General features: G+C 36.9%; 2 protein-coding genes across 4 annotated transcripts; one reads left to right on the top strand and one right to left on the bottom strand.

Annotated features, from left to right (window-relative positions):
- Positions 1-3,844: 3,844 nt before the first annotated feature.
- Positions 3,845-6,653, bottom strand: ankef1b (ankyrin repeat and EF-hand domain containing 1b). Its single transcript, XM_057343104.1, has 8 exons — positions 6,556-6,653; positions 6,220-6,245; positions 4,932-5,355; positions 4,612-4,838; positions 4,380-4,516; positions 4,183-4,290; positions 3,969-4,106; positions 3,845-3,886 (listed from the first exon to the last, which is right to left on the bottom strand). Exons 2-8 carry the CDS (start codon positions 6,242-6,244, stop codon positions 3,845-3,847), a joined length of 1,101 nt encoding a protein of 366 aa, XP_057199087.1. The 5' UTR covers position 6,245; positions 6,556-6,653.
- Positions 6,654-6,885: 232 nt separating this feature from the next.
- Positions 6,886-12,001, top strand: khk (ketohexokinase). 3 transcript variants are annotated; one of them, XM_057344330.1, is made up of 9 exons: positions 6,886-7,106; positions 7,240-7,356; positions 8,048-8,182; positions 8,418-8,552; positions 9,731-9,803; positions 9,969-10,115; positions 10,223-10,311; positions 10,476-10,633; positions 10,778-12,001. In XM_057344330.1, exons 1-9 carry the CDS (start codon positions 7,015-7,017, stop codon positions 10,864-10,866), a joined length of 1,035 nt encoding a protein of 344 aa, XP_057200313.1. In that variant the 5' UTR covers positions 6,886-7,014; the 3' UTR covers positions 10,867-12,001. The 3 variants fall into 3 exon arrangements, with proteins under 3 accessions (XP_057200313.1, XP_057200315.1, XP_057200314.1); XM_057344332.1 differs by lacking the exon at positions 8,418-8,552; XM_057344331.1 differs by lacking the exon at positions 8,048-8,182 and having other exon boundaries at positions 6,888-7,106; positions 10,778-11,981.
- Positions 12,002-12,132: the final 131 nt, after the last annotated feature.

Genomic DNA, 12,132 nt, shown 5'->3' with positions numbered 1-12,132 from the left:
AAAACAAATGCCCTAGTTGTGATTTAAAAAAATCCTCCACTGTATCACTTGTTTGTTTTCTTGCCCCAAGCTGTGCTGCTCCCTGATCTCCTAATAGAAGCAAAATCAGATAAGAGCACTTTAGCTACAGAGACTCAGACACTAGATAAAAGAGATCAATAGCACTTACTGTATATGACTACTTAAATACTTTTGGACTTAGAACCTAAACGATGATGCTCATTGTTTTTATGTCTGGCTTTTGGAATAGGCTTGTGTATGTTAAAGCATATGTTAAACAAGATTATATTGTGTTTGTCTGTCAAGGTTGATTAAGAAACAAAATCTTAGTAGAAGAAAATATAATCTGGCAAAGTGCTTCACTTGATTCAAACAAATCAAGACATAACATCTAGATACAAAACACAAGAGGACAGATGAAGGTCAAGACAACTCCTACGAGATAAAATACTGTCTGGTGAGGAGGCAAAGACCCATTCGACTGGAATAAGCAACCTACTTAAATATGCTTGAACAATGAATCACGCCAAAACGCGGTACACGTGCTCTTGGACAACAGAAGAGAAAATCACTGTTGGAGAGTGCAGATATTGACTCAACACATACAAATGAGACAGTCATGTTAGTCACTGCAAAGCTCCAAAAAAAAAGAAATCCTTGTTAGTCTATTGATTTACACTTGTAAATTACGCCTCTGGTAGGTAATGAAGCCTTGATTATTTAATAAAGATTAAGACTTAATTTAGATTTCTTTTAGGATGTGATTTACATTCCGAGCAGCTCCTTTCTGTAGCGCAAATGCTGATTAATCCCGGATTCTTTGACACTAGCGCACATTTACAGGACCCACAGTTACCATTTATAGCTCTTTTATTTTAGCCTTCACCCTTTTCTGTCAATTAGCACTGCCAGAACCCACCCCCACAACATGTCAAAACAGGCCCGTATCCTATGTGAGATAAAAAAAGGTGGGAAATCTGTCATTGAACTGATCCTTTTCCTACCATCTATGATTGCATACTGAACTGTGAATATACCGCTGAAACAATATCCCATCTTTGTGTAGGCTTAATCACACAACTGCAGATGTAGATAATTATACAGAAGAAAATTCATTTGAAATGATAAGAAGAGGCACATACCTTCATAAATATAATGTTCACATCTTAACAATTCATATCCATCTATTATCCAACTTTATTACAGCATAGAACAAGTAGTACTGAGGCATTATCTTTTAAGACATTTTCACAAGGTCAGATAGGATTATTAAAGGTTCATCCAAAAATGAAAATTCTGTCTTCATTTACTCACCCTCAGTTTGTTCCAAATCTGTATAGTTTCTTTGATCTGATAAACACCGAGAAAGATATTTGGAAGAATGCTTATAACCAAACAGTTCTTGGCCACCAATGACCACCATAGTAGGAAAATTTGCTTGATAAATTTCTTTGTTCTTTTGAACACAAAAGAAGATATTTTGAAGAATGTAGGAAACATTTCTGGGGCACTTTTGACTACCGTAGTCAGTGGTGGCCAAGAACTGTTTGGTTACAAGCATCCTTCTAAATATCTTTCTCCGTGTTCATCAGAACGAAATTTAAGAAATGTATACAGATTTGGAACAACTCAAGGGTAAGTAAATGATGACAACATTTTTATTTTTGGGTGAACCAAAATGATTAATTTACATAAAACGGTTACTTGAAATTTATAAAAAAGTAAAGCATTAATTAGGGTGGTATCTTAATATTTTGTTTTTGAGACCATGACATTAAAGGAGTAGTTCACTTTAAGATTTGCCCCCATAAAATAAACGAGGGCAAATTTTGAAGTGAACTATGACATTAAAGGAAGTGAAAGGGGGGGGATTTTGAAGTGAACTACTCCTTTAAGCAATAAGGTATGAGACACCAAGCTATATTGTAAGCCATCGTGCGCAGAATATACTCAAAATATATGCAAAATACATAATATTCTACTAAAAAATCTAGTAGCTGAATTTTTTTATAAACAGATTTCAATAAACATCGTCTTAAACAAATTTAAAACGCTGTAAGTCATAATATACAGTGTTAAAACTCACATCCTTCAGACCAGCAACATTTGCTCAACCAATAGTTTGAGTTTGGGGAACTTTATCTCGTTTCAAATTTTTATGATTAACCTACATCTCCCTCTCCTTCTGGGCACATCCCTCCCTCTTCATTAGCAGTACACCTCTATCGCCCTTCTTTTCCTTTGGAGCTAAAGATTAGGGCCTGGTTGCATAAAGCACCTTAAGTGTAATTTTCCCTTAAGTGTGTCCTTAAGTATACCTTAAGTTTTACTTAAGTTATTCTCCTATTGTCTTTGGTAAAGGGAAATCACCCCTTAAGTGTCATACTTAAGGGAAAAACTTAAGGTGCTTTATGCAACCGGGCCTAGGAGCTGAGGTCATTGTGACTGCGAGTGCTAGATCATCAAATCAATTACCCCCTGTATCGCGGAGCCGATTATCATTCCCTCATCCTTTAAGGCCTTGCGCTTATTAAACAAAGCAGGTGTGTATTGTACATTGTAGCCAATTTGTTATTGATTGTCCTGCTTCTGTCTCTGCCGTAGATTTATTGACATTTAAGTCAAGCCTCTACCTTATTTATCTTCATATCCTCTTTCACAGTATGGAACCACAGCTAGAATTTCAATTCATAATGCTGAATCAGTGCTTGTCTGTCTGCAGGTGTTCTGAATTTTCTATTTAGGTCTGCACAATTTACATTCATGAGACAATGACGGTCAGCGACAGATCTGATGCAAATTCGAGTCGTGTTTGCTCATGAAAAATTTGCTATGTTTTGTTGTCATTGTTTATCTGGACATGAACTTGCAAAGGTCTGAGTCTTTTACCATGTTTCTAAGTGGCTGCTCATTATGTCATATATAGTTTCAATAATCAAGCTTTTAACAGAAACACGTTATTATTTAAAAGCTCTCGGGTTCAATAAACATATTGGCTCTGCTAAACCTTATTCTGTTTTTAGCACACACCCTTCGCATCTTGCGCCCAACAGCCATTTAATATCCTCTTAGGACTAAATTGCCCCTGAGCGAATAAACTCACACTTCGACACAGAGCTATTGATTTCCGTCTGTCAAACAGCAGCAAAACACATTTACTAACTCACTCCCTATATTGTCCTTCTTGCCTGTAACACATCCAGACACTTATTTGTTATTCGTAATGCATAAGCAGACTATTATTTATGTTTACTTCCAACCCAGACATTGGGGTTTTGTCTCAAATTTAAAATGATAGATTGAAAGAGACTGACCCCTACTGGCCAAACAGATGAAACAGGCCTGTGCATAAATACATGGCAATCCAAACGTCACATTTACATCCGCTTGATTAAAATGTGACTTTTGAAAAATGATGCTGTTCATCTCATTTTCCTGTGTCCAGTGGGATTGGATTTAGAGCCAAATCTGTGAGAATATCTGGAGATGTGTAAAGGAAAATGGCTTATAGAGCATCATGGTGCTCTCGGTAAGGGGCAAGTATAGCCGTACCCAAAATGACAACACACCAAGGTGACCACTGTGCTTCTCAATGACTTACTGTTAAATGTTTTTTTCTATCCAATGTAAGAAAAATGAAGAGGTTTCTTCCTTACTCACCTTTCATTATTGCTTCTGGCTAATTTTCCAGCAATGAAAACAAGGTCTTAATGAGTTAATGCTATTGTGCTGACAGATTTCATTTATTAGTCTTTTGTCTTCCATGCCATTTGGCTCTGTAATGCGCTCTCTAAAGGGAATGAGGTTATTGCGAGTAATTTTCTTGGGAAAGAGCTCTCTTTCTTCAAATGAGTTGTGAAGTATTGGTGAGCCGCTTTCCCCACAGCTACAATGCAGAGAACATAATATAAAAACCACATATTAAATCACAATTCAAATCGGTCTGTATGAAGGTTTTGTTGTCTCACGGTTTTGGGGACAAAGCTAATGTCTTTTTTGGTTGCATGTCTCATAGTGAACTTTGGGTTCTTTAATACGATGTTGTCTTTCAGGTCCTGTTTTGCTGCAGCTGAAACTAATGGTGGTGGTACTTGAATATTCAACTGCTGAAAACAAAAAGTATTTATTTATTATCAGATGTACGTAAATACTGGACAAAGTACATTTTTATAATTGCTTTACCTTCTTTTGTTCCGAAAACGCTGGTTTTGAAACCTTTTTATTGATGTTCTTTTTCACTCCCTGTTTCGCCGCAGCTGAAACTGATGATGCTGGTACTTGAATATTCATCTGCCGGAGACAAAAACTATTCATTAAACATCACAGATGCACCTAAATACTGTAAAACGATTTTTAGATTTTTAAAATAATTGTTTTACCTTCTTTTGTTTTGAAGATGCTGGTTTTGAAACCTTCTTATTGTTTTTGATTCTTGAAAGACTGTCATACTTGGCACTGATCACGTCAATGATTATACCACAACCATAATTTCTGGCAATGTCCAAACAATTTTGCTCTGTAACCACAACGTTTTGGGGTTTTTTCACTTAGAAGTGTTTTTTATCATGTAAATGTAACATTTCTAAACCAATAACAAAACCTTGACAATACCTTGCTTGTTTTGTGCCATTACATTGGCTCCAGATCTGATAAGATACTCCACACAGCTGAATCTACAGCTTGTAATAGCTCTCATGAGCGGAGTTTCGCCAATCGTTGATACTGAATCCACCGTCGCTCCAGATTCCACCAACATGCGGATAATTTCTACGTGTCCTTCATGGCAAGCATAGTGGAGCGGTGTCTGGTTAAACTGGTCAGCTGCTTTGACATTGGCTCTATAAGAGACAGAAGCCAAAAAGCCAGAAACAAACATTTTAAACTAGATTTGTGAACAAAAAACATGTATTTATTTTTTGTAGCTTTATTACCCCAGTTCTATGAGGAATTTAGCTATTTGGTAGTTGCCACTGCTGCAGGCTGTCATGAGAGGCGTTTTAGAAAATTCATCTGTGACATCAACAGGCACATTTTTGATGAATGCCAGGCTAAGAGATTCTTGATCTCCACCTCTCACACAAGAATGAATGTTGATATATTTCTTTTCAGGCTCATCGATATACCAGACAGAGTCATCCTCAATGGGGTGGATGGGTGGTCGCCTTTGGCTGAAACGTGTTGTATCGGTGAATGGCTGATACATCTCAATCATGTAGTCAGGAAGTTCACCGTCCATTTTTCTCACATGCCTTCCCTCTGCTTTCTTAAGCTCTTTCAGGGCATTATTATGACCACTGTTTTGGGCTATTTGGCTTGGAAGTTGTCCATCCAGATTCTTTAGATTGGGATTGCATCCTTTAAAAAAAGAAAAATATCAGAATCATTTTTGTGACCCTGGACAACAAAACCAGTCTTATGGGTCAATTTTTCGAAATTGAGATTTTTACATAATCTGAAAGCTGAATAAATAAACTTTCTATAGATATATGAGTTGTTAGAATAGGACAATATCTGGCTGAGATACAACCGTTTAAAACTCTGGAATCTGAGAGCGCAAAAAAATCAAAATATTGAGAAAATTGCCTTTGAAGTTGTTAATCAGGGGCACTGTGGCAGACCATCCACTCACAAAAATAAAGTTTTTATATATTTAAGGTAGGAAATTTACAAAATATCTTCATGGAACATGATCTTTACTTAATATCCTAATGATTTTGGGCATAAAAGAAAAATCGATAATTTTGACCCACACAATGTATTTTTGGCTTTTACTAAAAATGTTCCCGTGCTACTTAAGACTGGTTTTGTGATCCAGGGTCAGTGAGCAGTAATGAGCAGTGTTTTGTTTTTCATACTGTACCTAGGCAAAAGAAAAACATTTTTTTTAGTGGTGGTCTTAAATGTTCCCCTCAGTTAATTTCATTTAACCTGATGCAATATCCTATACAATATGACGTGTTTTCAATTTCCAAGGTACAACTGAGATCAGACATAAACACAATAGGGTATAAACAACAGTTTATTGCAAGTATGACGTTAGCTTCAGAATAAATTAAACACGATCCACTCTACGAGTCCATGGAGTGAATTTCAAGAGGGAGCAGAAAATTGTAAATTCATGAAATTCATTGTGAAATAACAATAGAAGTTGATGATTTGGTCATATGTATATGGTAAAAAATTGCAGTATCTTATAGACCTGCAAGACCTCCAGCTTACCTTCAGCCACCCTGGTCATCTCCATACTGGATAGAAAAAACATTTTACTTATAATAAACTTCATTGTAATAAACATTTAAAAAATTGCTTTAGAGGTAATTTGTTATTGTACATTCAAATATTTAGAAAAGGCATGCAGTTTTGTAGATTTAGGCTTAGAATTTCATTTTATATGCATAGGAATTATTACTATTACCAGAATGAGTTAAAGCTTTTGTAAAAATTATTCCTCAGGACAAAAAAATATTTTAAACAGGCAGAATAATTCTAAATATGCCTCCATATTAAGGTCAATAACATGATTACATGTATTGATGTGCCAAAAGACATACTTACACCAATCGCCAAGATGAAATTTAAGTTTGGAGAGAAATCAATTTTAACGGAAACCATCTTGTCGCTTAGCAACGGCTCTGAGGAACATGAGCGAGAACGCAATCTGTACAATTATTTTGGTTTAAACAACTAATGAAATGAATTAGTCACAAATAAACACAGATAAATAACATTAAGAAGTACAATAACACCATATATGAAATAACTTTTCCACAGTTTCTAGTTTAAACAAACACGAATGCAGCGCCCTCGGCTAGACTCGGTAAAAGTCGACAAAAGTCGTGCCTTCGTCCAAGCGCTTTCGGATGCATTCGGGCCAAACTCGTCAAACATCGTGCTCATGTTTACGTTTTCTCATTCATTGGTGCTCTCCCGCTTCTATGCTATGCATACAGGTTGTTGACGTTATGACCTTTCCTCCGCAGTGCACAGTCCACGCTTTCTTTTTGCTTCGAGAACATGGTTGACAAAAAGATACTTAGCATTGGTTTGGTGTGTTTGGATATCATTAATGTTGTGGAAAAATACCCGGAAGAAGATAGCGATAGCAGGTGGGCGCTTAAAAATCTGCACTATACATATAATTATAGTGCAAAATTAACTTATCGACAATATATAATGAACATACAGATTATTTAGCCATGGTCAGATGTTTGTGATGAATGACGTGTCACTGGTTGGCAGATGTTTATCTCAGAGATGGCAGAGAGGAGGAAACGCATCAAACACGTGCACTGTTCTGTCTCTGCTCGGGGCTCCGTGTGCTTTTATGGGCTCATTAGCGCCTGGACCAGTTGCTGAGTAAGTGCTTTTTAAATCAGTTTGACTATTATTGTCAACAGCATGTTTGGAGCCATCACTTGGACCTTGCAGGCTTACAGTAACGTTATGTCTAAATCTTTATAAAAAAACATTGTTAAAATACTGTATGTAAAATACTGTACTTACGGCCAATAACAAACTGTCATCAACACGTATATGTGCAAATGTATATTTGTTATCTTATATTTTTATTTTTATCTTATATTGTATATTTTTTGTAATTTCATCCTTCAATCTTAGTACTGCTAAGCAGAAAAGTAAATCAACTTCAACTTCATCATATATTGCATATGTGTACTGTACATATCATCTGCAAATATGTATATTCACAGAATACTGTATAGTTATTCTGTCAAATTAAAGATTTGCTTTATATTTTTGACATATGTGTATTTTACGGTTTGATTTTATTATTACACGCTTTATAACGTTTTGTGTTATTTTGCAATTAAATGGTATTTCCATTTATTTATGAATATTGGGTGTATTAAACTTATTTTAGTAAGGTTTTATGCCAAGAGAAAGATGCATGCCACACATGACTTCTCATAAATAAAAAATAACAACAAAACATCCAACAAACAAAACAAACAATAAGCCCTGTCTTTACATTAGCTATATATAAGTCTATTTGTGTATTTTCTTTTATCTTGCTAATTTGTTCCTCTAGTTTCATCTTGAATGACTTTCAAATGTACAAGATTGACATCTCTCTTCTTCTGGAGCATGCCGAATGCTCTTTTCCAGCCTCTGTAGTTATCAGCAATGTGAGGACAGGGAGTCGCACAATTCTGCACATGAACAGGTTTGTGTGAATGAGTGCGTATTATGAAGCTCTTTCCTCACAGGTGCCAAAGGATGCCTGTACCAGACAAATGATGTCACGTCTACTAACAGCCCAGAGGGTTATCTTTTCTCCTTTAAAGGTGCATCTGAAGTGCATGATTTGCAGTTCGCCGGCTATGTGTGGAGCGCATTTTGTGAACGAGTCAGTAGTGCTTGTGGGTCACCGTTATACACTTTTCTGTTTTCTGTACTAGTTTCATCGTGGGGGATTTTGCACGGCGTGGGGTGGACGTTTCTGGTGTGGCTTGGCAACAGAGGGGCGAGACCCCGTGTGCCTGTTGTGTGGTTTGTCCTACCACGGGCTCTCGTACTGTTGTGCTCTCAGACACGTAAGAGCGACATGCAGGGGAACAGTGATCGTGTGACCAATCATCACACATTAATATGGAATGACTGGTCCACTGCAGGGACTTGACCACTTTTGATGGAAAGTAAATTAGCCTGGCAATAATCGCAGATTGTACTTTACATTGGCATCTGTTTCATGCCGAACGTAAAAAATATTGAAAGTCTTTCTGCAGTGGCACTGCATTAATTGAAAATAATTTCGTTTTAATTAAGTTTTTGCAATTAACAAATTAGTTGACACTGCATGCAATAATTCATTTTTTAAGTATTACTGTGAGTGAATTTTCTACAGTGTTCTCACGTCACAAAAACTGATAGTAAAATTTTGAAAAATAAAATAAAATGGAAGAGATGTCTGCAGAATGTAGATGTACATATATATATAAAATGAAAAAAAGATAAGAAAAGTCATGGAGATATATTGGTGTAAAGTGTGGGAACACTGTAGTCTGTTTTGTCCGGAGTTATTTTATATTATGGGTAACAACACACAACAGCACACAATGTTGCAGCTAACTAAGCTTATTTGCAAACTAATACAGTAAGAAAGCACATTTTCATTCTAATAGTGCTTCTTTACTTAAAGGGATAGTTCACCCAAAAATGAAAATTCTGTCATAATTTACTCGCCCTCTTGTCATTTCAAACATGTATGACTTTCTTTCTTCAGCAGAACACAAAAGAAGATATTTTGAAGAAACAACCCAACACACTTCGTTACCCATTCACTTCTATTGTGTGGACACAAAACCAGTGCAAGTCAATGGGGTAACCAAACATCTTCTTCTGCGTTCTGCAGAAGAAAGAAAGCCAAACAGGTTTGTAATGACAAGAGGGTGAACAAATAATGACAGAATTTTTCTTTTTGGGTGAGCTATCCCTCTAATGCAGTAGTCATTAGAATCGGCATCTTGAGAAATTGTCCCTCTCTGCTGTGGTCTGCTTGCCAATAATCACAGTTCAAATCGGACTATTTGACCGTTATCAAATGCTTGTCAACAACTAATGTTTCTGTTTGAGACTGTAAACACTTTAAAGTCACTTAAAATGCATTTATTTGTATTATTTAGTAATTTAGTGATCATACTTGGACACATACTTGGTTGATGTAGTCTAAAATGTAACAACATTTTATTTAGCTATTTTTTTGCTTCATCAGAAACTTACCAGATGTTTCTGTACAAGACTTCTCAAAGGTGGACCTGAGCCAGTACAAGTGGATCCACTGGGAGGTAGGGGTGCTTTCTCTTTGCAGAATGTAGAAATTTACACCAGTCCAGAACACCGTAATACAACTGATTTTCTTCTGATCTGTGTCCAAAAAAGTGTATTTTATATTTAATTTCTAATGGCTATCTAATCTAATAGATGTGATCATTTTGTCGTTGCGTTGTTAGGGCCGTAATGCTGAAGAACAAGTGAAAATGATTGAGGGTGTGAGAGAGTACAACAGCAAACAGGAAGAGAAGAACCAAATCACCATCTCTGTAGAAATAGAGAAGACGAGAGAACCTCTTTACCAGCTGTTCCCTCATGGTGATGTGGTATGATTTGACTACAATTTGACCTATTAATAATGGTATTGGCCAAGGCACGCGTCACTATTAAAACGATACACAACCTGTTTTTCCCTGCGTTTGCTTTCACACAGGTGTTTGTTAGTAAGGACGTGGCCAGACACTTCAGGTTTGATTCGGCCGCCGCTGCACTGAAAGGCTTCAGCAGTCGTCTAAGAAAGGGGCGAGTAAAATTCAAGCATGAGAACAAAAACATCTTTTTACCCCAAAAATATTCACATAGACTAACTTCACCAGTATTTACATGTGTGTCGCTTAAAAAGACCACCAGAGGTCACTAATATTCGAAGATGTATTCTATCTAGTATATTATGTATTTGTGTCCAGGGCTACCCTCATTTGTGCCTGGGCAGAAAAGGGTGCCGATGCCATGGGTCCTGACGGCACAGTCATCCATTCAGATGCATTCCCTCCAGAGAAGCTTGTTGACACACTGGGAGCCGGAGATACGTTTAATGCGTCTGTGATTTATACTCTTGCAAATGGTGAGGATCATTTCTTGAAACAGTTACATGAAGCCACAGATGGTGATGTTTTCATAACACAAAGTGTTATTGGGGTATTGTCTGATTTTATGTTCCACACGGATGTAAATCAAGTCTGCTTCATTCTGTTCTTTTTTTCTGCAGGGGGCAGTCTGCAGTCTGCGCTCACATTTGGCTGCCAGATTGCAGGCAAAAAATGTGGCGTTCACGGATATGATGGAATCGTAGAGTGAGCATGGTGAAGTGCACAGCTGGAATGTGACACAGACATGGATTATATTATGATTTACTGGGAAACAAATGAAAAGACTAAGGAAAGAGTGTAATATAGTCGTAAGTAATAACAGCATATTCTAATTATGCATCTGTATGTTAAATTAATGTAGAAGACTTCTTATACCTGCATATGTGCAATAACGCTAAAGTGAAATGACTAAAGTTCTGTTTATATGCGGCTTATTGAGAAAATTACTTTTAATGCCTAATTTTGACCTCAATACTACATAATACTTGTATTAGAACCAGATGCAGCAGTGTTATAACAAGGAGGCAAACGGAACCAGTGAAATACCACGTGAAGAGTTGGTTAAGGTAGTTTACAATGATTTAAAAATGGTCATAAAGCAGCGCTGAAGAGTCAATAAGTGAGTATTCTGTAAGAGTTCACTTTTACAGGCATTAGGGAGGTTTGTTTTGAGCTCTGAAGTGCAAAGATGTTGTTGCCTGGTTTTTACTGAAGTGTTGGCAGGCATCTCCGCTGCATTGGGGAGCACACGTGTTGGAGAAAAGGAAGAGGACCAAAGTGTATAAGGGTGAAAGACAAACAGGATATGTGACATTTTCCCACCCAGTATCGTTTAGACACAGCTGGCCGACACTACACGGATTCTTTCACCCCACCCAGAGTGTAATAATGACACGCTGTCTGTCTGTAACATGAATACTGACTGTGTTGAGGTTATCTAAGGAAAAGTCTAAAGAAAATGGTGGTCGTTGTCTACGTTTGTCTACATTTTGATGCATATCGAATAATCATTTTTCTGATATTGGATGACCTCATTTTTCATGCAAATTACACAAGTTTCCCCTTCCACATATATGGGCTGTTTGGGCAGGTAAAATACAGTTATACACCAAAAGGCTGTTTATCTATCAGCAATATTTCAGAATACAGTGACCTAATGTAAAGAATGACTATGAAAAAAGTTTTTAAAAAAGGCCTTTAGGCTTCACCAGGTTATTCTCAAGAGTGAAATTGACCTTCAACCTCCACATCCCAAATCACCACAAGCCTCAAAAGTGGATGCAGATGTTGCTTTAGGAAGAGTAATAAACAATTTGCACATTCAGGTCTGACTTTATTCTGGAATAAAATTGTAACTTTTTAAAGAGATGGCCAACGGAGAGTTGCCAGATCTGCAAAACAGAACCAGCCTGAAAAATACATGTTTTAAAATCACTGTTACGCATTACACACAACTTCTTCTTGAAAGTCACTG

This window comes from Triplophysa rosa, linkage group LG10, assembly GCF_024868665.1.
Source record: "Triplophysa rosa linkage group LG10, Trosa_1v2, whole genome shotgun sequence".
Classification (NCBI taxonomy): domain Eukaryota; kingdom Metazoa; phylum Chordata; class Actinopteri; order Cypriniformes; family Nemacheilidae; genus Triplophysa; species Triplophysa rosa.
The sequence above is the reverse complement of the archived record's forward strand: the minus strand, read 5'-3'. Positions and strand labels throughout refer to the sequence as shown.